Genomic DNA, 26,139 nt, shown 5'->3' on the forward strand with positions numbered 1-26,139 from the left:
CTCCTCGTCTATTCTCTGTTTGCTTCTCGGCGGCTGCTCCTCCATCAATTCATACCCTTCGCTATTTTTTCGCTTTGGGTTGTTTCGATTCAGCGATTCTATCAGCAAGTTTATTCTCGCATTAACTGCGTCTAACTGTGCTGTATCAATTCCTGTTACCGTCTTCGTTCCTGAAAAAGGTTTTGGCGATTGAATTTCTTCTGCTGCATTTTTTAATGAGGTTATTTCCTCTTTTTCTGGTGCCGGCATCGGCTCCACAGGCTCGTTCCTCGCTGGGAATCGCCTAGTGAGGACAGGTAACCTCGCTGGTTCGCTTTCTCGTACCTCACTTCGCAACTCCTCTTGTTGCGGTTCTTTTGGTTGCATATTCTCAAAGAAATGCACCGACTCGGAAACACGTACTTTGCTCGCATTAACGTCCCACACGACGTAGCGGCCATCTACGTTTTCATCATAGCCTAACAAGAGAGATTCACTCCCCCTAGGTCCATGTTTCGATGTGGGCAGGTGTCTAATGACCCGGCATCCCCATCGACGGATGTGATCCGTCCTTGGCTCTATTCCGAAGAACAATGTGTATGGAACCCCTTGTGAACTCAGCGTCCTATTCGATATGTAGACCGTTGCCTTGGCAGCCTCCACCCAAAACCTCTTACCCAGTTGAGTTTCTGATAGCAATGTTCTGACTCCCTCGTCCACCGTTCTTATCGCTCTCTCAGCAATGCCGTTTTGGTTGGACGAGTCTGGTAAGGTATAGGTCGTTTCTGTGCCATTAAGCCTCTTCCATTCTTCAAAAATCTGCTTGAGCTCCGGTGCATTGTCGCTTCTTGTTCGTTTAATGGTTTTACCCATCTTTAGTTCAATGCCCCTTCTCCATTCGTCTAGTGCTCGCTGGACCTCGCTTTTCTTTCTCAATGGCAATAGCCACTTATACCGGGAAAAATTATCAACTACAATGGCGTACCATCGGTGACCATTTCTTCCAGATTCATGCGGTCCTGATACGTCAATCGACACACTATCGAGTGGTTCTTCTGCCGCCATCGACACTGATGACTGGCCGTGGCTTTTGGTTATTTTGCCTTGCGAACAATCTTCGCACCTGTAGTCCTCAGGTCTTGGAGGGGTCTTGCTTGGGTTGATTACTCTCAGCCTTCTGTCGCTGACGTGTCCAAATCTTTTGTGTAGATCATCATACACTGTGAAACATGTGCTTGTGATGGAGTCGTCTTTCCTCAACGGGATAATTATTTCCCCTTCACTGTCGCTTATTGTGACTGTCATGTTTTTGAATAAGACGGATTTGCCTTCTTTCATTAAAGCCATGACTGAAATCAAGTTTTCAGTCAAGCCTGGCACGTATAACACTTTTGACAAGGTAAGACTTTTATTCCCAGTTTCTATGGCTACTGATCCAACCTTCGACGCTTCAATGCTTCTCCCGTCCGCCACTTTTACCGTCTCCTGGGTTTTCTGTGCATTATTCAACACTGTTAGCTCTTTCGTCATATGACATGAGCATCCGGAATCGATTACCCAGTTGTGGCATTCAGAGCACTTACTTTGAGCATCTTGGTTGACCAGTTGAGCCTTCTGGTCGGAGTTGGTCTTTCTTTTCGACCAGCAGTCAGCAGCTAAGTGTCCCTTCTTCTCACAGTTGGTACACTTAACCTTTGGCCTATCTCCCTTGGTCTTCTTGTCGGTACCTTCGCTTTCAACGCTAATTCGAACTTTTTCCAATAGTTCTAGCGTCTTTGCTTCGGTATACTTCTCCCGCCTGCTTTCGAGGATAGCAGCCCTGTACGCTTTCGGTAGCTGCCACGTAAACGTCCTAAAGACGTGCTGCTCCTTCATCCTGTCCTCTTTCGTGGCGTCCTGGTCGAAGTTACGGTTGTGGATCGTTTTGAAGTAAGCCCAATTGCTTTTCATGGACTTCCCTTTTTGTACAGGCGTTTTCAGCAGCCTCTTGTACTCATCGTAACATTCGTCCTGCGGGTCCGGAGCACAGATATCTTTGAGGACCTCATATGCTCCATACAAGGTATCCTCGTCCCTAACTAGGGACTGGTGGTATTTATCCAAATTCATATTAAGCAGACTCCTCGCTGCTTCTTGATCTTTGGTGTGTTTTTGTTTCTGGCTTGCGCCAGATACATCGGTTCTCTTGACACCTTCCATGGGATCTTTCTGGAAAAGGTAATGCAGCCCGCTATTCTGGAGCTGGACAAGGAGGCTGTCCTCCCACTCATTCCAGTTGCTTTCATTAAGTATGATCGACATGTTGGCTGTTTCGGGTGTTGGTTGAGTCGAGTGTTGTTTTATCTATACAATCACACAAAATATTATAAGCCTCGATTGACTTATGAGAACGATATAGCAATCGTTCGACGAAGGTAATTGATTATAAGCTCATAACCTGTTGAAATTGGTCCTTGTTTTATTATTTTTAAAGTAGATGAAAAGTTTTACCACTCCTCTTTTCCTAAATACTCCCCTTTTTAAGATAAGCACAAAGTCTTATCAGTTTACCCGAACTTCATCTGGAACTTGTTGGGAAGTTTGCTTCAACAGGATAAGAGTGGCGTCGCGTGGCTGCAGCCAAGGGCATGTCAATGCCAAACACGTGACCACAGGGTCCGGGCCATCCAAGTACCAACCCTAGGTCACGTGACCCACGTGTACTATATATTCCATTGTGCCACCGACGATTCACAAGTAGATAGAAAACGAAAGAGATTATCAAGTTTAATACCAAAGAATAGCTTTTGACATATATTTCTCGTTATCTGCCTGTATTCTTCCTCGAAATTTGACCTCCAAGTCTATCTTCAACTCGCACCTCATCATCAGCCCTTACATTGACTTCTTCAGAACATTGCATCCCTATTGTCTTTGTAAGTCTTCTACTTCTTGTCTTTGATAACTGGAATGGTTTTAACACTTAGTGCTTAGCAAATATGCAACCCTGGACCATTGTTTGTCTTCTTACCATCACTAGCAATGCAATTGCCGCTCCCACAATTCATGTCGTGAACGGAGTAGAGTCAAACTCTAAGCTTAATGCAAGAGACGGGAACTGTTATTGGAAGGGTGATTACTGCTTCTGCATAAAGGATGGCAAAGAAGTTTGGTCTATGGATGAGATGTGCCCATCTCTCAGTGCAGCCCACTAGTAGTATCTGCTATCATTCTATATGTTCTTTAGAGTTCTCTGGCCAGTTCCATTTATAGGCTGGCAATTTCATGATCCATTTCATCAGACCTTGTTTCTTCACTCGATAGTTGCAATGTAACTAGCTGTTCAAAAGTACACTTCATCTGAAGCACCTATTGCTCCTCAGTGGAATAATATTCCTTTCTTCTCAGGTCTCATTGGCTTTTTAGTCGTTCGGTTGTCCAGCTATTCAGCTGTCTGGTCATCCACCAGCCATCTAGCCATATAGTGACTTGGTGGCTCATTCAGTACAATCCATTATGAGAAGGTCAGCGACTAATTAGCCAACTGCCCTGGTTAAGAAGCTATATTCAGGGTGACAATGAAAACAACCCTAGTGTCGGAATAATCTACTGAATTCAGTTATATCACTTTAGAAGTCACTCGTGATCCTGTACAACCGCACGTGGAACTGTGCTGGTATACAGATTGATCGAATTGGTGAAGCTTGTTTTTTATTCATTCTCTAAAGTGTTAAGTTCTTCCGTCATGGACAACTAAGCTGAAGTATTCAGGCTCGGGTTTACCCAGGGTTAACCCGACCGAAGGCAAATTCCCCACAATACCTGTCCTCCATGTAGTTTATCCAATATTTATCCAACACTGGGCATTCTTTAAAAGTCGAGATGCCCTTCTGCTGTCTTGCATGTAAAGTGAACCAAAACAGGAGAAAAAGGTAAAGGTCAGTGAAAAGGAATTTGAGTCATTGTTCATCAGTGGAAAAATGAAACACAAGTGCGTAAAGAAAAAAACAGAAACCAGCAAAGTCAAACACTCATGTAAGATCAGAACCACTTGGCCCCAGATCCTCTGTGATGCGTATAGAGTGTACATGTAGAATAAGGACCACTTGGCCCCCTTATCCCACAGGTGAGGTAAGCATGCCATCTGCATCGAGTACCTGGTCAAGTCCTTCATGTCAGAAGGAGGAAAAAGAAGACCCCATAGGGCGTGAGTGAGCTGAATGGTAAAAACGCATGAGGATCCAACACCCAGTTGCACCAAGTACAGTCCATGAGGTCTAGGCGCCTCCCTCTGGAGGGCGCTCCACACTCATCTGCTCAGTGACGCTGATCCAGTTGGTGTCAATCAACCTCGTGAGCGCGTCGCAGGCCTTAGCCTGCACCTTGGTCATCTGGTCCGCTGGGTTCTCACCACCAGCGATCCATTTTAGCTCTGCCACCTCGTGGCGTTCATACGCCTGGCGCATCAGCTGGATGTCGATCATCAGTCGTTTTTCGGTGGTCGTCCCGAGCCGCGTGATTGCGTCGAAGATTGACTTCGAATCTGTGCACAATACTAGAGGCACCTTGCGCTTGTAGATCTCGTCGTATGTGGCCTTCAGGCATGCTGCGACGTCAAATCCATGCACCAGCGCGTATAGCTCTGCCGCCAGCACGCTCCTTGTCACCCGCTTGCACTTGGTTGACGACCAGTGCACAATGTTTGCCTTGCCCTCCTCGTCGGCCAATGCAATCACATAGCCGATCTGCGAGGTGAAGTCATTGTTGTTGGCGAAGGCCGCGTCGGTGAAGCACATGATGCGCATCGTGTCTTCGTCCAGCTTGACATACCTGAGGCCTCGGCCTGCATTGTCCTTCTGCCATTGCAAGCGCAGGTTCAGGGCCTTGACTTGCTCTTCGTCAGGATTGGTATGCTGTGCCGCCGTTGACATATCAAAAGACGCCTCGGGTTGGCAGACAGACGCGACATATGCCCCACGAGCTCTCTGGGCCACGTATTGCTCTCTGCAGGTCAGTGGTTCGGAAATCTTGCCACGTGAGCCCCGGTTGACCTTGGGTGTGTTGTCGATGGTGTCAATGTTCATCACTTGGCGCTCTTGGGAAAGATAAAGACTGCCGTCGTCCATCATCGACAACAGGCCGCCATTGAACTTCAGCCCATGGGATTTGGAAAGCTCCTCGCGATTCTTAGCCAGGAATCCCGCCTCCTTCAGGGCTGCTGCTTCACGCTGGGCGAAGTTGTCATCAGACAGAATCAGAGTGTCATCTGTCTGCAGGCCAACCATCCCACACTCACCGTCCACGGTACTCATCATCAAGCAGCTGTCGTATGTGGAGGGCCTCATCTTCAGCTTCTCGATATGGTGCTTGCTGTAAGTCGCGAACCAGTGGTTGCCCGCTTCCGCGATTCCGTATAACGGTTTGAGCACCCTCAACACCTTCTCCACACCAATGCCAAGGATGTCCCTGACCTCCTTCTTCGGGTCGAGGTAGAATGCTCTCGCAAGCTTGGACAGGGATTGGACGTAGGCCTGACTGATGTCCCTCATGAGGAACCTCACCTTGCCGCCCTCGAGCCGGCATGCTCCCACTGAGATCAGTGCTCTCTGGCTCATTCGCTGGATCGTTGGTGCCTGGGTCAGCACTGTCGATTTGTCGGCGTCCGAGTGGCCGGAGACCACGAGCCGTGACTTCTCGATCGCTTGAGCCGTTCCTGCGTGCTTGACCTCATCGACGAATTGTGCTTTGAACAGTCTAGTGCGGGGAGGCACTGACTCTCTCGTCACGATTTCGAACACACCTTTCTCCAGCAAACCATTCACTTCCGTCTGTCGTGAATGTATGAAATCTGGTGCTGGAGCCGATGCAGATGAGGATGGGAAAGTGCCATTGTCTTCCTCCTCTGGTGTCCCTGCAATCCAGATCTCGCCGCCGGTGGCTGTTGTGATAGCGGCGTACGCTGCCGCTGCACGTCTCGGTCTGCCTCTGCCTCGCCTCGGTGGCTGTGGCGCCGTCTCAACCTCAGTGGCTTGACTGACGACCTCGCCATTGTCGTTGTCATCCCGTTGCCGTTGTCAACCACAACCGTGCTGGCGTCCGTGCTCACAACCGTGAACGGCCCACACCATCCTGGTACGCCATTGCCAGCATTCTCTCTCCACGTCAGTACCTGGGCGCCGATGGCTGGAATCTCCGGATCTGGACCGTTCCTCGTAGCAAGAGCCTCAGTGACCTGTCTGTTGCTCTTGAAGCGTTCCAGTTCCGCCATGGCCATCTTGATTGCCCTGGCCCTCTTTGTCATGGAGGGCGAAGGAGTGCTGGCGGATGTCAGCCGTGGATAGGCGCCAAACACCAGCATCGTCGGCACGAGACCTTCCGGGCCGCTCGTATCGTTGACTGCCTTGACCGCCATCTGGAGGTTGAGCGCTCGGTCCACTCCGCTGTTCTCCTTTGTCATCACGCTGAATGCCCTTTTCAGCATGGCATGGGCTCTCTCAACCTTGCCCACTCTGTGGTGAGCTTCCATAGCGACTCCCTTGGTCACAGTGCCAAGAAGCCTCGCCTGGTCTGAGAACTCAGCACCTGTGAAGGACGTGCCCTGGTCGTGTACGATGACATCCGGTGGTCCTTGGTAGGTGTCAATCCAGCACTCGCGAAGCATGTCCCAACAGTGCTTTGCTGTCATGCTGCTCAGCCATCTCGCAGCCGAGAATCCAGTCGCCTCATCCACCACATGTAGGAAAGGCATCCTCCTGTGGCTCTCCCCATCCTCCGAGATCCCAGTGTCCATGTAGCCGACGTCCACATAGATCACGCTGTTGAATGCGGGATCGTCGCCATGGATCTTGAATCGGAATCTCTTGGGTGGTCCCTCGTGTGTCTGGCATTGATGACAGAAGTCCTGGATCTTCTTCAGGTCCTCATGTGTCGTCGTGTCACCCAGCTCGGCCTTGCGCAGAAGCGCGTGCAGCTTTGACACTGACGGGTGGCCGAAGCGACGATGCAGTCGACGGAGTTCCTGTTCCATGAAGAACGAGTCGCCTTCTCTGCCGTCATCCCTCCCATTCCCCTGGGGCATCTCAGGAAGATGCAGAAAAGCATGTCTGAACCGACGGAAGACATTCACGTGGACAGCGCCTTTGACAAGCTTGTTCTTCGTGTTGTTGAAGAACACGCCAAGCCTGTCGAGGTCGGCCAGTGACAGAAGGAAGGGGGTGTCAGCATCCATCACATGGAAAGTGACCGACCCCACACTGCTGTCGATCACAGTCGTTCCCAGGCTGGACGCCTGGCCCATGCCGAAGCGCACCTTGATGTGGCCCTTGGTTGCTGTATCAAGTGCCAGCTCCGGTTTCAACGCTTGGAGCGCCTTGAACTGACTGATGCCTGCCGTCGACACCTTTGCAGCTCCAGTATCGATGATCAAGCCCATGAACTCGTCAGAAGAGTAGCGGGATCCATCCTTGGCCGCGGGCTCCCGCTGGGCATGGCTCATGCCCCGTGGAGCCGAAGCGCCGACCAGCCAATGGTGGACTTTGTTGTCATCCAGCGCGTCCAAAGTCTCGCGCCTGTTGCCATCTACCCACGTCACATAGATCTCCGTGGTCTGGTCTGGGCCAAACTCCTCCTCCTCTTCCACGCACCCATGGAAACTTCCATACTCCATGTCGAAGGCGTCCATGGCATATACGTGTGCCGGGCCAGAGGGCTTCTTGGTGCGCCACTCTGCCATGTGCCTGTCTCTTTCGGCCTTCGTGTGTCTGTTCATGAAGTGGCCTTCCTTCTGGCAGATAAAGCATTTGCGAAGTGCTCGCCGCCCATAGAGCTTGGGCTTGCTGAACCTCCTGTCCACCAGGAGTTGCTCCACGTGAGCATCGACATCCTCCACGCTCATTGGCCTGTTCGCGAAAGCCGAACCACGCAGCACCAGCTGCTGCCCCCTTCTCTCCACGTTCGCCGCCTGCAGATCAGCCCTGAGGGCGTCGCACACATGAATTGCTATGTCCAATGCGGTCATGTTGGAGTAGCCGTAGCGACTCGACTCCTTGGCCGTGGCGTGATGCTGCCGCAGGTTGGCCAGGAGTCTATCGCGCAGGGCGTCATGTCCTTGGTAGGTGGGGGAGAGAGAGAGCTGTCCCCTCTCCAACAACTCGTAGAATGCAAAGACGATCTCATGCAACAGCCTGCTGTCACTGTTAAGGTCACGATTTAGGAACTGGATCTTCACAGCACTTAGGACTTAGGGACAAATATTTCGCATTGAAGAGTAAACTAAACTAGCAGTCGATTTCAGGTGCGCTGGATGAATACTTATACCAAGAGCTAAGATTATCATTGTCAGAGGCAGATTATGATTGTCAGAGGCAGATTGTGATTGTCAGACACAGATTGTGATCGTCAATGGCAGATTGTGATTGTCGGGGGGCGGTGAGAGGCCTCCCACTTCCTTTTCTCCGAACAAGGTGCAACCTTAATATCAGCCTCTTCTTCTCCTCCTTCGGTTAGTTGTTTGGCCCTTTTCTTGGCACCACTGTTTATATGCATCTGTTTCTAGGAGGGCATCGATGGGTTCCCATGTTGCTTCTGTGTAGCCTTTCCATTTGACTTTGACTTGTTTGTTGTCTCTGTGGGTGCGTTCGCCTAAAACTTTCTCGACTTCCCAGTAGTTCTCTCCATTGATCACTCCCATGGGTTGTGGTTGGCTGTTATGGGTGTCTTGGGATGGGAAGGGGTCATTGGCTGCTAGTCGCAATCGGTCAACGTGGTAGACGTCGTGTGATCGTGAGCCAGGAACTTCAAGGCGGTATGTATGGGGTGTCACACGTTCCAACACTTTACAGCGTTGGTGTTTTTGTCGCAACTTCCGTCCAAGGCCTTGGCCTTGTTGTTCAGGGCGTAAGGTTAGCCACACGAATGAGCCGATGGGGAAGTCTGGTGCTGGCCGGCGGTCTTCGTTCTCTCTCTGCTCCATTTCTGCCCTTGCGAGAGACAAGTTTGCGTGTGCCCATTTCTGGGCGTTTCTCAAATGTTGCATGACTCTTTCGGCTTGTCCAAGGGGGCCGTTCTCGTTGGGCTCTGCAGGCAATGGTGGTGCTGAGAAGGTGCGTGGGTGGTAGCCGTGTAGCAAGAAGAATGGGGAGACATTGGTAGCGGCAGAGGGTGTTGCATTCAGACTGAATTCCACTGTTGGTAAGAGATTTAACCAGGCTGGGCCTTCAGCATTGAGTTTTGCCAGTTTGGTCTTAATTTCAGCATTCATTCTTTCTGCAGCACCATTTGTCGCTGGGTGGTATGCTGTGGTTGTCAGTCTTTCGATGTCTAGTCTCTTGCATAGGTGACGCCAGGCTGCATTGACAAACTCCCGATCAGAGAGTATAGATTTTGGCATCCCATGGATTCTGTAGTAGTGTTGAAAGAAGCTATCAGCTACTGATTCCATGTCCAAGGAGTTGGTGGGGATGAGCATAACGCCTTTGGTCAGGCGGTCGACTATTGTCAGTATGTGTGTATACATTATACCCCCCTTCTGTGCAGGCTCTAGGGGTCCTATGAAATCGATGGCAATCTCTGCCCAAGGTTGGTCGGGAATGGGTAGGGCTTTGAGTGTGGTTTCTTTGCTGTCTCTTCGGATGTTTGTGCTGCCACAGACTTGGCAATTTCGACAGAAGCGGCGAATATCCTCCACATAACGAGGCCAGAAGAATTCACGTGCGAACTCGACTTGCATTGTGTTTTTACCAGGGTGCAATAGTGTTGGTGAATCGTGGATGTTCTGAAGTACTGCTGTGCGTAGTGGTTCGTATTCCGGTACCCAAAGTTTGTTTCTGAAGCGTACTGCTGAATCGGCGTCCAGGGAGCAGTCTGATACATTTACCCTTAGTTTTGTTCTGATGGTTTCAGGCCACTGGGACAACCCTTCAGTTAGAGCTCTATGGATTTCTGCATACATTTCATCTGAGTTGCATGCTTCTACCCAGAGTTCTCTCAGGACAGGGGGAAGGGAGGGTACTGCTTGTTGGGTTCCTGTTGTGCAGATTTTCAGTGTCTTGGAGTCACCATGTAACATGGTCACTAAGCGGCCTTGGTAGCGTTCGTCTGATGCGTCGTCTGGGGTATCTCGGCGAGAGAGTGCGTCTGGGAGGGGGGATAATTTCCCAGGGCGGTGGACAATGCTGCAATTGTACTCACTCAGGGTGAGGTACCATCTTGTCTGGCGTTCTGATAGGTGCTGTAACTTTGTGAAGTGCAGTAAGTTCTTGTGATCTGAGAGGATGGTGAATTCGTCTCGTAAACCTTTCAGTTCACTGCGCCACTCTTTCAGTGCACAGATTATTCCCAACATTTCTTTGTCATGGATTGGGTAGTTACATTCTGCAGCAGTCATCTTCCTACTGAAGTAAGCACAGGGCCGTGTAGAGTTGTCAGCTTGTTTCTGTAGGAGGGCAGCGCCTAAACAATAGCCTGAGGCATCTGCTTCTACTATAGTGGGAAGCTCGGGATCGTGTGTACATAGGATGGGTGTTGTCGTGAAAGCGGTTTTGAGTTCTTGGAAGGCTTCATCTTCTTGTACACCCCACTGGAATGCTTGGTCTTTCTTTGTCAACTGTAGTAGGGGATTGGCGAGTTTGGTGAAGTCAGGAATGAAGGAGCGGTAGAAGTTGCACAAGCCTAGGAAGGAGCGGACGTCTCTGATTTTCTTTGGTGTTGGCCATTCCGTGACAGCGGACACTTTGGAGGGATCTGTAGAAACGGACCCAGGTTCGAGGATGTAGCCGAGGTACTTGACTTTAGTCACTGCGAACTCACACTTGTCAATGTCAATTGTCAGTTTTCCTTCCAGGATCTTCTTTAGTGCTAAGTTGACCTTTTCGTAATGGTCTTCAAGCGTTCCATCAGTGTAGATCAAAATGTCATCAACGTATGCAGACAGCCACACATCTAAATAGGGCCGTAGAAGGGAGTTCAGGAAACTTTGGAATTCTGCAGGAGCATTGGCCAGGCCAAAGGGCATTACTTTCCATTGAAAGAGGCCATGTCTTGTCCTGAAGGCTGTTTTCCACTCATCACCTTCTGCAATTCTTATGTTGTGGAAGGCTGAGACCACGTCTAGCTTTGTGAACCATTTTGCTTTAGAGACGTTTTTCAATGTTTCTGTAATGTTAGGCAATGGGTATCGGTTCTTCTTCATAACAGCATTCAGTGCGCGGTAGTCCACACAGAAACGTAGGCCACCACCGGGCTTCTTGACGAAAAGGATTGGTGCAGCAGCGGTGGATTGACTTTCTTCGATGTAACCCTTCTCCAGTAGCGCTAGAAGAGTTTGTCGTAGTACAACTAGTTCTTCTCTTGTCATACTGTACAGGGGACCCCAGGGGGCTTCTTCGTCTGGCACCGTGAGTTCTATCTTGTGGTCGTGTCCAGGTCGCCGTGGGGGAAGTTTCTTCGTAAACTGTGCGTCAGGGTCGAACGCTTTGACATTCTCAGTATCAATCCAGTGGGGGACCTTCTTCTTCCAGACATTGGGGTCTGCAGGCTGTCGGTCTCTCTGGAGTCTGTCAAGCGCCTTGTTGATATCGTCGATTGAAGCCATGAACACATGGAGAGAGTCCTGGCTGACAGTGTGAAGGATCTTCGTAACATCGTAAATTTGCTCCAACGTTGAGCGGAAGTTTGGAGCATTCGTAAGTTTTCCGTGGGCAACAATGCCGGATTTGAACGTAACCGTGTCTTTTTCGCAGTCAATGAGTGCGCCTTTCTTCTTTAGCCATGGGTAGCCAATGAGCAAGTCTTCTGCAAGCTCAGGGACCACCCAGGCGACGTGATTTTCCTTTTGGCCAGACACATCTAGTGTGAAAATGGCCACCGTGTTTACCGTAACAGGATCCTTGGAATTGAATGGGGACAATCTAATCGGTCGGGATGCTTTATGCGTTGCAATTTTCCATTTTTGTACGAGACTTAGAGTGATCATGGATGGAGAGGCACTACCAGTGTCTATCATGGCGGAAGCAGGACATTTATCATTAATTACTACATCTAAATTAATCGAAGTAGCTCCTTGAGAATTCTGTTCGTTCTGCCAGTTTTCTACTAACTTGCTAAGCTCTTTGTTGGAAATTGCTTCCGACCTCTGGTCACGACTTTGACCAGAGGTATCTAGTTTTCCTGGTGTTCCGAACCAGGAGAGGGGCCATTGTTTTCGTCCGTTTCCAAGAGGGGCTTGACGACAACATTGCTGTTGTTGACTCGGGTCGGGCGTTGGCCAGTGGGGGGAGTAGGGGGAAGATAAGGGCACGTTCGGATAACGTGCCCACTTGCGCCACAGCGGAAGCAAAGCCGGTTCTGTTTTCTGCTTTCGAGCACAGCAGGAGGCACCCACTTGGCTCGTGGTTTGTTCGGCGCGCTATGTGAGGCGGCTGCGACAGGCGTTGGGGTCCAATCCATCGCATCCGGTGCTGGTTGAGAGTGGCGATGCGTATGGACGGGGGCAGGGGGTGGTGCCACAAAGGCAGTGGGGAAATCTTCGCACAACTTCTGCCAAACCACCATGACAACTGTTGTGTATTCTTCGTACGTTCCCACGTCTGGGTGTGACGCCAAGGCATCACGCACTTTCTTTGGGAGCGTTGCTGTCAGTTGTCTCTTCTTTACGTTGTCAGCCCACGCACTGGAACCTGCGTCGTTCAACAGTTGTGTTACCATGGACACATGTGCCTGGGGTGATGCCGACAGATTGACTCGCAATGTTGACACTTGGTGAAGAGCCCGGGCGGCAGCAGCAGGGTCCACGAACAACGTATCTAGATGCTCGAGGAACTTCTCGACATTAGCTTCTTCAGGCTTTTTGAGCATCGTCTTCACATAGTTGTGCACCTGCGAGGAAGCACCATCTACCAGGTGTCCATAACAGTGCAGGATGAACTCAGCCTGGGATACGTAGTTGTTTCCTGTTAACACCCATTGTGCTTCTAGGAAGGTTCGGAAAGCAGGGTAGTTAGAGGGTTTCGAGTTGTCGTATGTTAGGACCGGAGGTGCACGTGATTTGCCCGCTAGGACGATTGACGCTGGGGCTGAGGCTTCGTGGAACTGTTCCGCCATCTCTGAGTCTGAGTCGGGGACAGCGATCTTCATTGCTTTTGAAGACATGTTTTCTTGGTGGGGAAAGGGAAAGAAGGAGGAGGATGAAAAAAAAGAAAAGGGTAAAAGGGTTTTGAAGGTAAAAAGTAAAAGGTTTGATGAATGCGAAATGATGTTAAGGTCACGATTTAGGAACTGGATCTTCACAGCACTTAGGACTTAGGGACAAATATTTCGCATTGAAGAGTAAACTAAACTAGCAGTCGATTTCAGGTGCGCTGGATGAATACTTATACCAAGAGCTAAGATTATCATTGTCAGAGGCAGATTATGATTGTCAGAGGCAGATTGTGATTGTCAGACACAGATTGTGATCGTCAATGGCAGATTGTGATTGTCGGGGGGCGGTGAGAGGCCTCCCACTTCCTTTTCTCCGAACAAGGTGCAACCTTAATACTTATAAAGGTCGTGGATAACTTGAACCTCGAATATGGCATGAGCCACCAAGTCACTATATGGCTAGATGGCTGGTGGATGACCAGACAGCTGAATAGCTGGACAACCGAACGACTAAAAAGCCAATGAGACCTGAGAAGAAAGGAATATTATTCCACTGAGGAGCAATAGGTGCTTCAGATGAAGTGTACTTTTGAACAGCTAGTTACATTGCAACTATCGAGTGAAGAAACAAGGTCTGATGAAATGGATCATGAAATTGCCAGCCTATAAATGGAACTGGCCAGAGAACTCTAAAGAACATATAGAATGATAGCAGATACTACTAGTGGGCTGCACTGAGAGATGGGCACATCTCATCCATAGACCAAACTTCTTTGCCATCCTTTATGCAGAAGCAGTAATCACCCTTCCAATAACAGTTCCCGTCTCTTGCATTAAGCTTAGAGTTTGACTCTACTCCGTTCACGACATGAATTGTGGGAGCGGCAATTGCATTGCTAGTGATGGTAAGAAGACAAACAATGGTCCAGGGTTGCATATTTGCTAAGCACTAAGTGTTAAAACCATTCCAGTTATCAAAGACAAGAAGTAGAAGACTTACAAAGACAATAGGGATGCAATGTTCTGAAGAAGTCAATGTAAGGGCTGATGATGAGGTGCGAGTTGAAGATAGACTTGGAGGTCAAATTTCGAGGAAGAATACAGGCAGATAACGAGAAATATATGTCAAAAGCTATTCTTTGGTATTAAACTTGATAATCTCTTTCGTTTTCTATCTACTTGTGAATCGTCGGTGGCACAATGGAATATATAGTACACGTGGGTCACGTGACCTAGGGTTGGTACTTGGATGGCCCGGACCCTGTGGTCACGTGTTTGGCATTGACATGCCCTTGGCTGCAGCCACGCGACGCCACTCTTATCCTGTTGAAGCAAACTTCCCAACAAGTTCCAGATGAAGTTCGGGTAAACTGATAAGACTTTGTGCTTATCTTAAAAAGGGGAGTATTTAGGAAAAGAGGAGTGGTAAAACTTTTCATCTACTTTAAAAATAATAAAACAAGGACCAATTTCAACAGGTTATGAGCTTATAATCAATTACCTTCGTCGAACGATTGCTATATCGTTCTCATAAGTCAATCGAGGCTTATAATATTTTGTGTGATTGTATAGATAAAACAACACTCGACTCAACCAACACCCGAAACAGCCAACATGTCGATCATACTTAATGAAAGCAACTGGAATGAGTGGGAGGACAGCCTCCTTGTCCAGCTCCAGAATAGCGGGCTGCATTACCTTTTCCAGAAAGATCCCATGGAAGGTGTCAAGAGAACCGATGTATCTGGCGCAAGCCAGAAACAAAAACACACCAAAGATCAAGAAGCAGCGAGGAGTCTGCTTAATATGAATTTGGATAAATACCACCAGTCCCTAGTTAGGGACGAGGATACCTTGTATGGAGCATATGAGGTCCTCAAAGATATCTGTGCTCCGGACCCGCAGGACGAATGTTACGATGAGTACAAGAGGCTGCTGAAAACGCCTGTACAAAAAGGGAAGTCCATGAAAAGCAATTGGGCTTACTTCAAAACGATCCACAACCGTAACTTCGACCAGGACGCCACGAAAGAGGACAGGATGAAGGAGCAGCACGTCTTTAGGACGTTTACGTGGCAGCTACCGAAAGCGTACAGGGCTGCTATCCTCGAAAGCAGGCGGGAGAAGTATACCGAAGCAAAGACGCTAGAACTATTGGAAAAAGTTCGAATTAGCGTTGAAAGCGAAGGTACCGACAAGAAGACCAAGGGAGATAGGCCAAAGGTTAAGTGTACCAACTGTGAGAAGAAGGGACACTTAGCTGCTGACTGCTGGTCGAAAAGAAAGACCAACTCCGACCAGAAGGCTCAACTGGTCAACCAAGATGCTCAAAGTAAGTGCTCTGAATGCCACAACTGGGTAATCGATTCCGGATGCTCATGTCATATGACGAAAGAGCTAACAGTGTTGAATAATGCACAGAAAACCCAGGAGACGGTAAAAGTGGCGGACGGGAGAAGCATTGAAGCGTCGAAGGTTGGATCAGTAGCCATAGAAACTGGGAATAAAAGTCTTACCTTGTCAAAAGTGTTATACGTGCCAGGCTTGACTGAAAACTTGATTTCAGTCATGGCTTTAATGAAAGAAGGCAAATCCGTCTTATTCAAAAACATGACAGTCACAATAAGCGACAGTGAAGGGGAAATAATTATCCCGTTGAGGAAAGACGACTCCATCACAAGCACATGTTTCACAGTGTATGATGATCTACACAAAAGATTTGGACACGTCAGCGACAGAAGGCTGAGAGTAATCAACCCAAGCAAGACCCCTCCAAGACCTGAGGACTACAGGTGCGAAGATTGTTCGCAAGGCAAAATAACCAAAAGCCACGGCCAGTCATCAGTGTCGATGGCGGCAGAAGAACCACTCGATAGTGTGTCGATTGACGTATCAGGACCGCATGAATCTGGAAGAAATGGTCACCGATGGTACGCCATTGTAGTTGATAATTTTTCCCGGTATAAGTGGCTATTGCCATTGAGAAAGAAAAGCGAGGTCCAGCGAGCACTAGACGAATGGAGAAGGGGCATTGAACTTAAGATGGGTAAAACCATTAAACGAACAAGAAGCGACAATGCACCGGAGCTCAAGCAGATTTTTGAAGAATGGAAGAGGCTTAATGGCACAGAAACGACCTATACCTTACCAGACTCGTCCAACCAAAACGGCATTGCTGAGAGAGCGATAAGAACGGTGGACGAGGGAGTCAGAACATTGCTATCAGAAACTCAACTGGGTAAGAGGTTTTGGGTGGAGGCTGCCAAGGCAACGGTCTACATATCGAATAGGACGCTGAGTTCACAAGGGGTTCCATACACATTGTTCTTCGGAATAGAGCCAAGGACGGATCACATCCGTCGATGGGGATGCCGGGTCATTAGACACCTGCCCACATCGAAACATGGACCTAGGGGGAGTGAATCTCTCTTGTTAGGCTATGATGAAAACGTAGATGGCCGCTACGTCGTGTGGGACGTTAATGCGAGCAAAGTACGTGTTTCCGAGTCGGTGCATTTCTTTGAGAATATGCAACCAAAAGAACCGCAACAAGAGGAGTTGCGAAGTGAGGTACGAGAAAGCGAACCAGCGAGGTTACCTGTCCTCACTAGGCGATTCCCAGCGAGGAACGAGCCTGTGGAGCCGATGCCGGCACCAGAAAAAGAGGAAATAACCTCATTAAAAAATGCAGCAGAAGAAATTCAATCGCCAAAACCTTTTTCAGGAACGAAGACGGTAACAGGAATTGATACAGCACAGTTAGACGCAGTTAATGCGAGAATAAACTTGCTGATAGAATCGCTGAATCGAAACAACCCAAAGCGAAAAAATAGCGAAGGGTATGAATTGATGGAGGAGCAGCCGCCGAGAAGCAAACAGAGAATAGACGAGGAGGACGGAACGACGCAAAGAGCCATGATAGCGTTGTCCGAGCCTTTTATGACACTCAATCATGCTATTCTGCACCCAACTGAAAGCGAAGGATGGAGAAGGGCCATTGATAGGGAGTTGAACACTCTGACCGAATTCGGGACCTGGCGCTTTGTTCCCAAACCGGAAGGATGTGTCCCAATAGACACCCGCTTCGTCTTTGCCAAGAAGTACGACCTTGATGGAAAACTTGAGAAGTACAAAGCAAGGTTGGTCGTGCGAGGCTTTAGGCAGGAGTATGGTGTGAACTTTTTTGAAAGTTTTGCACCAACACCAGGCAGTGCGACTCTGAGGTTATTTTTGGCATCCGTATGCCAATATGACCTGGAATGTCACCAGATTGATGCATGCAATGCGTTTGCACAATCAAGGCTGAAAGAAGAGGTTTACGTCAAGTTGCCGGCGAACGTTGAATGCCCTGACGGTATGGTTGCGAAGTTGGAACGCTGCCTGTATGGTTTGAAGCAAGCCGCATACCAGTGGAATGAGGATTGTACAGCGCATCTCAGGGCAATGGGGTTTTCGAAAACGATAACAGAACCGTGTTTGCTCTTTCACGAGAAAAGAAAGATGTTGGTTCTATTATACGTGGATGATATTACCATTGCGGCGCCAAACATGAAATCGATCCAGTGGTTTAAGGACGAATTCTCGAGGAAGTTCAAGGTCAAAGATCTGGGTGAAACTACTCAAGTAATCGGGGTGCAAGTATATCGCGACAGATCCCGGAGACGAATGTGGTTAAACCAGGAACAATACATCCAGAGAATGGTCGACCAATCAGGCTTTAGAGAACATAGGAAGACTTCGATCCGCACACCAATTGGAGACTGGAAGGACGTGGAACCTGCACAAGAAGGGGAAATGATCTTAGAGTCGACAAAATACCAGTCAATCTTGGGTAAAATCATGTACCCAGCCCTTATGACGAGACCAGATATAGCATTTGCTGTATCAAGCCTCGCACAGGCATCGGCAAGACCAACCCCGAGACACGTGGAAGGGCTAAAGAGAGTGCTGCGCTACATGCGTGACACATCTAAATTTTCCATATGCTACGAAGCGCGTCAAGGGGGGATGGATATTGTCGGATATAGTGACGCGGACTACGCAAATGCAAAAGACCGCAGGTCAGTCAGTGGGATGGTGTTCATCGGACTTGGAGGGGCCATAAGCTGGAGCTCCAAGAAACAAGCAACCGTGGCAACATCAACAACGGAAGCCGAGTACATCGGGTTAACACCATGTGCGAAAGAGGGTATACATTTACGACGTATACTGAACAAAATCATCGGGACCTTCGAGACAAAACCGGAAGAATGCCAAAGCTTATGGCTGAAAAAAGAAACCTTGGTTTTTGGAGACAATCAAGCAGCCATAAAGATAGCTAAAGCATTGGGAGTCAAGAAGGGCACTAAACACATTGACACGCAATACCATGCTGTCAAACAGTGGGTGAAAGAAGGTTTGGTAAAAATCGGATTTGTCCCAACGAGTAGCATGGCGGCAGATGGATTGACGAAACCATTAGGGCCGCAAAAGATGCCTGAATTTAGGGCTATGATAGGACTACGGAATCCAGAAGCGGCGTGGCCGCAGAAACCCACTTATCCGGAACTCCGGGAAAGTGGGGGGGGATGTTGAAGCAAACTTCCCAACAAGTTCCGGATGAAGTTCGGGTAAACTGATAAGACTTTGTGCTTATCTTAAAAAGGGGAGTATTTAGGAAAAGAGGAGTGGTAAAACTTTTCATCTACTTTAAAAATAATAAAACAAGGACCAATTTCAACATATCCCTTGCTACCGCCACGTGACACCCCCCCTCACATCGGCAGGTGTGCATTCTCAGGCTGCCACAGAGTGGTGGGGTGGAATGTTTGGGTTTAGCCCTCTGAACATTACCTTGTTGTACTTTTCGACGAGTGGTCCTGATAGCGATTTCGTTAGGGCATCGGCAATCTGTTGTTTTGTGCTCACGTATCCGAGCTTGGCTGTTCCATCGGCGACTTTCTCACGGATATAAAAATCGCTGGCCCTGATGTGCCTGGTTGCCTTGGACGTTGCATCTGGTTTGTTTGCCATCGCAATGTAATGATCTACGGATCATGTATGGTTCAGGCCTTGCCCTCACCCCCCCTTTCTCTCTCTAGCCCCTTTTCCTTGCATCTTCCCCTAGTCCCCCTACCAAAGTGCATCTTCCCCAACGTACATATAAACCACTTGACCACTGTTGTTAGCATAGCTCCCTTTAGTTTCTTTTAGAACTTATCGAGTTCTTCTTAAATACAGAGCTGTTATACAATTGAATCTTCTTGTATCTCGTGAAGCCTTACACGCAATCCCTCCACTGTTGTCTGCATGCACTTCAATGTCTAGGGTGTGTCCAATGGCGCTGGCGAAGTTCTTTGCATAGGTCGCAGCGGCCATCCCTTCTGACATGGAAATGAGTTCAGACTCCAGTGAACTCCTAGCTGTTATAGGCTGGGCGCCTATGAGAAGGTTGAGCAAGGGTACAGGAAAGGATCACGTGAAGGGGAGACGTGTCCTTGGCAAATCCTCGCAATACTTAAAGAGGGGGAACACTCTAGTTTTTACTTCTTTCTCTTCTTTCTCTTTTCTCGTTAGTTTATTTAACAATAAAACGCTTTAAGGTATACTTCTTGAGACATCAATAGCTAGCACCGGCAACACTAGCAACTACTTTTTGCCTTCTGCACATCCACATAACAGGCCCCCCTGCTATGAAAATTATAATCCCGCTCGTTGATTTCCCATCAGGACCGTCGACCCATGTGGCGTCTGTGTACATGTGACAGTTTATGGGCTTGTCCCTGGTCTGGTTCGTTGGGGCTGTGTAGACAATCCTGAAGCTCTTGTTCGTGGACAAGTACTGTAGGAGTTTCATTAGGGCCTTGTTGTCGGATTCTTTTGGCGCCTTGAAAGCTGCAACAAGCTTACTGAGGGCGTAAGCTATGTCGGGGCGGGTCATGGTGCTGGCATACATCATCCTTCCTACCAGCCTCCGGTATCTGTCCGCGAGTCGTTTCCCCAGTTCGTGGTCCCCTGGGTCGTTTCCTTTGTCCTGCCACGGACAAGATTCTGGCAGTTCAGCTGGTGTTGACGATGGCTTGCAATCCTGCATGCCAGCCTCCTCAAGGATGTTCTCGATTAGGGTGATTTGGTCCAGGGAGATGCCATTGGGGTTGAGGGCGAGGTTGACCCCCAGAAGCCACTTCGGGACTTCACTAAGGTTCGTGTGAAACCTATTGCATAAGTCACGCTCGAAATCCTTGACTGTCCTTTCATCCAGTCCGTCGTATAGTAGGTCATCAACGTGAGTGCATACTGTGACGTCTCGAACGTCATCACGGTATGTGGCTGGATCGCATGGTATTTGGTGGAAGCCCATTTCCTTCAGGTTGGATTTCAGCACTTGTTGCCACTCGTGTCCGCTCTGCTTCAGGCCATAGAGCGTGCGCTTGAGCTTGATGACCAGCCCTGGTGCAAAACCGACTTTGTACCCAGCCTCGGGGAATCGCTTGAAGTAGTCCTGCAGTTCCACTGGTGGTTTGACATAGACATCTTCCTGTATGATGCCATGCAGGTATGCAGCTGTTATGTCTGCTTGTCTCACCACTCTGCCTGTTACCACGGCGCACGCCATGAGGATCCTCCAGCTGTCAGTATGGGCTGTCGACGCAAATGTCTTGTTGTAGTCAATGCCCTCCTTCTGCTTGTCTCCACGTGCCACAAGCCTTGCTTTGTATTTCCCATCCAGCTTGACCTTGAACACCCACTTCATTGGAATCAGGGATCGGCCCTCAGGAGCTTTGACGAACTCGAAGACATTATACGCCAGCATATTTTCGATCTCCTTGTCAATCGCTACCCTCCACTTTTCACTGGCTGCCAGTGCCTGCCTTGGTGTAGCTGGTTCAGTGAAGACCGATAGAGCTTTCAGATTGCTCTCGACTGTTTCCTCTGGGGAGTTATCGATGTTGGGTCCGCCTGTGGATTGTACAGATGCGTTGGGTTTCTTGTCATGTGCTGTTGGCCTGAGCGTTCCTTGGGGGCGTGAAACCAGTGTCACCCCATTCGGCTTGACGACATCCTCCAAGATGCGCACGTTCTGTGTCCGGACAACCTTGTCCAGTGATGGTATGAACACGATGTACATGTGTGTTCCTTCATAGCCTAGCAGAATCCCTTCAACACCTCTCGGGGTGATCTTGGGGATCCTCATCTTGGCCACGTCCTGATCCGACAGCGTCACCACCGTTCTAGAGCCGATGACTCGGAAGTGTGCAATGCTTGGTGCCTCGGGCTCAGGTCGCCCTGCTAGCCTCGCTATTTCCTTTTCCCATTCCCACTGTGGTGAGCGTTTGGTGTCACTTCCTGCAGGCACAGCGTTGTTGATTTGGCTTATCACAGATGGTAAAGCTACATCCCAGAAGTCTTCCGGTAATCCATCAGCCACAGCGCAGCGCAGCTTGCGAGTTACCTCTTGCACTGCCCTTTCAGCTATCCCATTCTGGGCTGGTGAATATGTGGGTGATGTATGGACAGTGATACCTTCAGACGCTGCCCATCTCTTCATTTTGGATATGTTGACATCTGTCCCATTGTCCATCATCAGTTTTATGGGTTTGCGTCCTGTTTGGAGTGTCCAGGCTTTGATTTGCGTGATAACCAGGTCTCCTGCCTGCTTAGTGAGCTTTGGTATGGCTATGGCAGATTTGTACCTTGTGTACTTGTCTGTGACAACCACAAAGTACTTTGCATTGCTCTTCGACGACCATCCTACGCTTGTGACATCCACATGTATGCAATCCATTACAGCATGGACTGGTGGTCTCTTGTCCTGTGGTGTATAGTGTACTGCTTTAGCCTTGACGCATGTGTCGCATGGCCACGTGTCATCGAACTGAGGTTTGTCCACGACTGCTCCTCTCACAGCGGAGCATGTCGCTCGCAGAGATTCGTTATTGATGTGGCCTGCTCGCATGTGGGCCAACCTTGTGTGTTCCAATGTTGTATGGTTGGAGTTTGGTTTCTGTAAGGGGAAGAGGATCATGTCATCCTTGCATGGTGTTAAGGTCACGATTTAGGAACTGGATCTTCACAGCACTTAGGACTTAGGGACAAATATTTCGCATTGAAGAGTAAACTAAACTAACAGTCGATTTCAGGTGCGCTGGATGAATACTTATACCAAGAGCTAAGATTATCATTGTCAGAGGCAGATTATGATTGTCAGAGGCAGATTGTGATTGTCAGACACAGATTGTGATCGTCAATGGCAGATTGTGATTGTCGGGGGGCGGTGAGAGGCCTCCCACTTCCTTTTCTCCGAACAAGGTGCAACCTTAATACATGGGTCCTGTGGTTCTTTCCAGTAGCTGGAAACGTTCACAGCTTGGAACTGGAAATCTCGAGAGATCATGATTTTGACTTGGTGGTCATGGACCATTTTCATCCCACTTAGCCTTCCACCAATTTCGTACCAGTGCTGTAGGGACAGCAGATTTACCGGCGCTTCGGGCAAGAAGAGAACATTCTGGAGAAGCATTGTTGTATTCGTACCTGGTACATATAACGCTACATCCCCTTTTTTCTTAGCCACCAATCTCCCGTTTCCCGTCTTCACCCCTATCTTCACATCCACCACCAAGCCCGGAACAAACTCGTCCAGATCCTTGACAGCGTGCGTGTTCGCACCACTGTCTGCCAACCAGCAGCTCATCGATCTGTCGTACGTTGTTGTCAGTTTGTGCTTGTTCGGGTTATCGGTGTTTGTGCAGATGGAAACGGTGAATGTGCATGGGATCTCGGGTTCTTGGTTGTTGTCTTGCATACCTTCATCTTCCTCAGACTCTGCAGCTGAAACGGCGACGCTTCTGCTGTTCTGTCGGGTGTTGGCCGATGAACCATTCCTTCTTTGAGCCTTGTGCTCGTCCGCCTTGCTCTTGACCTTGTCATTGTCACGTTTCTCGGGACACTTACTGGAGTGGTGTCCCACGACATCGCAGTTCCAACACCCCGTTCGTTGCTTTCCCGTGTTGGACTTGGAGGTCCTGGGTGTTGTCCGGGGGTTTGAACGGGGAATTGGCGGTCGTCTGTATTCCGGTGACTCCGCCTCGGATTGGAGCAGGCTGAAAACGGCGGAGAACTTGTGCATAGGCTCGACATGTGGTCTCAGGGACGCAAAGTGTTCGCCTACCACAGCCATCAGGTAGTTGGTCTTGGTTGTGTCTCGCAGATTGAGACCAGTCGCAGACGCTCTGGCAAGTAGTAGCTGGAACCTTTCGAGGAACTCGAGGAGGTTTTCGCCTGGCTTCAGTCGCAAAGTGCACAACTCCCGTTCCACCTGGACGCTCGGATCCTTGAGCTCTCCGACAGTCAGGGTTCGGAGTTGTTCGATCATCAGCGTGAAGGAGTCACACGCTATCACGTTCTGCTGCAGACGTAGTGATACATTATCCTTCACTACCCTGATGATACGAAGTTTGGTCTCCTCCGGGAGGCAATCGACGTCTTCCAGCGTGAGTCCGATTTCCCTCAATGAAGACTGGACGGTGGAGTGCCAGGTAGGCCATGTGTTTTTTGACTCTAGCACCTTCTCTGGTCTCATGGAAAGAGACCACCCTGTCTGGAGGAGCTGTGCAACTGTGAACTCCTTCGGGTTGGGTGCGTTCTGGGTTGGTGTGGTTGCGGTGAACTTGTGGAACATCTCCAGCAAGTCGTTTGGGCTTATCGTCAGCATGGCACTGGGGGGAGGGCCATTGCGTTGTTCGGATTTGGTTTCCTGCTCGTGGACAGGATGTGCCTGGGCGGAGGCGTGAGGTTTCTGCGCGTGGGCAGATGGGTGTGCCTGCGTGGAGGCGTGGAGGTTCTGCGCGTGGGCAGATGGGTATGCCTGCGGGGAGGCGAAAGGGTCCTGCGCGTGGGCAGATGTGGGTGATGCCTGCGTGGAGGCGATGGGGTCCTGCTCGAGGGCAGGGGTTTCCTGGGAATGAAACATTGTTTCTTGATCAGAGTTTAACCTTGCTGATCGGCGCGGAGCTGACATAACTTCGTTGTTTTCAGAGACAGAGAAAAAAAAAATTATGTTGTTGCGTAGCGCGGGCTCATAACCTATTCTTTGGTATTAAACTTGATAATCTCTTTCGTTTTCTATCTACTTGTGAATCGTCGGTGGTGTTGTGGATATTCTGCCACTATCCGGGTCAACATCGGGTAAATACACTACGTAGATATGTATAGCACGATGTGGCTCGTGAGAGAAAACTCTTCCCTTAATATAATCAAGTTTAACAAAAGACAATCCATAACAGGTTATGAGCCCGGTGTTTTTTCAACTAGTAGAACACCTCCTATAAAAGATTTGATAATAGAACAATCCGCCACACGACAAAGTATCAATCAAGACACTGTTCAACAAGACGGAACGAATTCGAAATCTCCCTAATCACATCTCGACAGCACTTGCTTGCCTACTTTGTTTCTTCAAAAAAAAAAAAAAATACACATAGACCGTTCAAGATGGCATCCAACCAGAACGTCGCAACGGATAACATTGACCAAGAGAACCTCAGTATCATCTTGAAAACGTTAGTTGAGTCGATGAACTCCAACAAAAGGCAGGAAAGACAAGCAACTCCGAGCAATAGTTCGAAGGAAACTATGTTCCTGAATTTTCCAAAACTCAACGACCTTAACTGGGAGAAATGGTCAAGAGGAACGATCAGAAATCTGAAGGCCAGAAGAGTTACATATTTGTTCAAAGGACTCCAGGAGGAGGAATTTGTCAATGCTATGGAGCTCGAAAAGTCAGAGGATGACAAAATGGCCGATATAGCCGATGCCTTCGGGATAATTCGTGCTGGCCTCCATGAAGAGGACCTTGGTGTTGTTGAGAACTCAGACAATGTGACAAAATGTTGGACATCACTCAAGGAAAGGTACAACGGTTCCACGCACCGCAGACATTTTGGAATACTTTCCAATATAAAGCGGGATATGGAATGGCAAGAAGACGATACCGCCTCGAAGAAATGGTTCAATCTCCGCGACAAAATGGAAGACATCCCTGGACTTGAGTCCCTCACCAACGACACAACGATGGGCAATTTTGTCATCAGAATCTTCATCGACCTCTGGATTTCACGTTTGCCGTCACACATTGCTAAGATTTTCGAAAAGAATGTTAGACAAGGCGCCGGAACCTGGAACGAGGTGATGATGAACATCGATGATGACATTGCCATGATGCCCAAATCATGGAAAGCCAGTGCGAATAAGGAACCCGCCAAAACGCGCTACGGGAACAAGAACCAGCCCAGGCCTACATGCCAGTTCTGCAATAAAGTAGGCCACACTGAAGACGTTTGCAGGAACAAAGCATCATGGGACAATAGGAAGATAAATGCCAACATGAGTTTCATGGATAACCAGAGTAAGAAAACCCCCAACCACTGGATCATTGACAGTGGCAGCACGCATCACCTCACAGGAGATCTAATGAGAATCCACAGCCACTGAAAAATAAATCCCATACCAGTATTCTGGGGCAGAATTCGGCTGGAAACCCGGATCATGGGTCTTGCCAAGATTGATGTTGGGGGATTCAGGGTTACCATAGACGTTTATCATGTAGAAGGGCTGAATCAAAACCTTTTGTCAGTAAAGAAGCTATGCCATAAAGGACTGGAAGTTGTAGCACGAGAATACCATGCCTTCATCAGAATGGGACGTAGAAAAACGATCTGTGTAGACAAGGACGGACTATACACCATCCCGTGCACTGAAACGATGGAACCGAATGTAAAGATGATATCATACGAGGATGCCCATGTGAAGTTCGGCCACGCAGGTGAGCACAAACTGAAAAAGATTCATCAACAATCAGCGGACAAACACTTGTGGTCAATAGGCACAAAACCAGACGATTAGGGTTAGGGTTAGGGTTAGGGTTAGGGTTAGGGTTAGGGTTAGGGTTAGGGTTAGGGTTAGGGTTAGGGTTAGGGTTAGGGTTAGGGTTAGGGTTAGGGTTAGGGTTAGGGTTAGGGTTAGGGTTAGGGTTAGGGTTAGGGTTAGGGTTAGGGTTAGGGTTAG

At 48.9% G+C, this 26,139-nt stretch overlaps 6 protein-coding genes across 6 annotated transcripts; 2 read left to right on the forward strand and 4 right to left on the reverse strand.

Annotated features, from left to right (window-relative positions):
• Positions 1–1,429: 1,429 nt before the first annotated feature.
• Positions 1,430–2,280, reverse strand: HOO65_120001 (uncharacterized protein; the record flags this gene model as incomplete). The annotated part of the gene is made up of 2 exons (XM_071004759.1): positions 1,430–1,473; positions 1,563–2,280. The coding sequence occupies 2 exons, from the start codon at positions 2,278–2,280 to the stop codon at positions 1,430–1,432; spliced, it is 762 nt and encodes a 253-aa protein (XP_070855705.1).
• A 1,955-nt stretch (positions 2,281–4,235) lies between these two features.
• On the reverse strand, positions 4,236–11,959 carry HOO65_120002 (Retrotransposable element Tf2 155 kDa protein type 1; the record flags this gene model as incomplete). Its single annotated transcript, XM_071004756.1, has 3 exons — positions 4,236–5,937; positions 5,997–8,150; positions 8,487–11,959. The coding sequence occupies 3 exons, from the start codon at positions 11,957–11,959 to the stop codon at positions 4,236–4,238; spliced, it is 7,329 nt and encodes a 2,442-aa protein (XP_070855706.1).
• Positions 11,960–12,114: 155 nt separating this feature from the next.
• On the reverse strand, positions 12,115–13,104 carry HOO65_120003 (Retrotransposable element Tf2 155 kDa protein type 1; the record flags this gene model as incomplete). Its single annotated transcript, XM_071001746.1, has 1 exon — positions 12,115–13,104. The coding sequence occupies one exon, from the start codon at positions 13,102–13,104 to the stop codon at positions 12,115–12,117; it is 990 nt and encodes a 329-aa protein (XP_070855707.1).
• Positions 13,105–14,709: 1,605 nt separating this feature from the next.
• On the forward strand, positions 14,710–15,560 carry HOO65_120004 (uncharacterized protein; the record flags this gene model as incomplete). The annotated part of the gene is made up of 2 exons (XM_071004760.1): positions 14,710–15,427; positions 15,517–15,560. 2 exons carry the CDS (start codon positions 14,710–14,712, stop codon positions 15,558–15,560), a joined length of 762 nt encoding a protein of 253 aa, XP_070855708.1.
• Positions 15,561–18,870: 3,310 nt separating this feature from the next.
• Positions 18,871–24,046, reverse strand: HOO65_120005 (Copia protease; the record flags this gene model as incomplete). The annotated part of the gene is made up of 5 exons (XM_071004757.1): positions 18,871–19,121; positions 19,359–19,514; positions 19,807–22,105; positions 22,530–22,608; positions 22,710–24,046. 5 exons carry the CDS (start codon positions 24,044–24,046, stop codon positions 18,871–18,873), a joined length of 4,122 nt encoding a protein of 1,373 aa, XP_070855709.1.
• Positions 24,047–24,567: 521 nt separating this feature from the next.
• HOO65_120006 (Retrovirus-related Pol polyprotein from transposon TNT 1-94) lies at positions 24,568–25,566 on the forward strand (the record flags this gene model as incomplete). The annotated part of the gene is made up of 2 exons (XM_071004758.1): positions 24,568–24,635; positions 24,696–25,566. The coding sequence occupies 2 exons, from the start codon at positions 24,568–24,570 to the stop codon at positions 25,564–25,566; spliced, it is 939 nt and encodes a 312-aa protein (XP_070855710.1).
• Positions 25,567–26,139: the final 573 nt, after the last annotated feature.

The sequence above is a fragment of the Ceratocystis lukuohia genome (genome assembly GCF_044167205.1).
Source record: "Ceratocystis lukuohia strain C4212 chromosome Unknown Supercontig12_pilon, whole genome shotgun sequence".
Taxonomy (NCBI): domain Eukaryota; kingdom Fungi; phylum Ascomycota; class Sordariomycetes; order Microascales; family Ceratocystidaceae; genus Ceratocystis; species Ceratocystis lukuohia.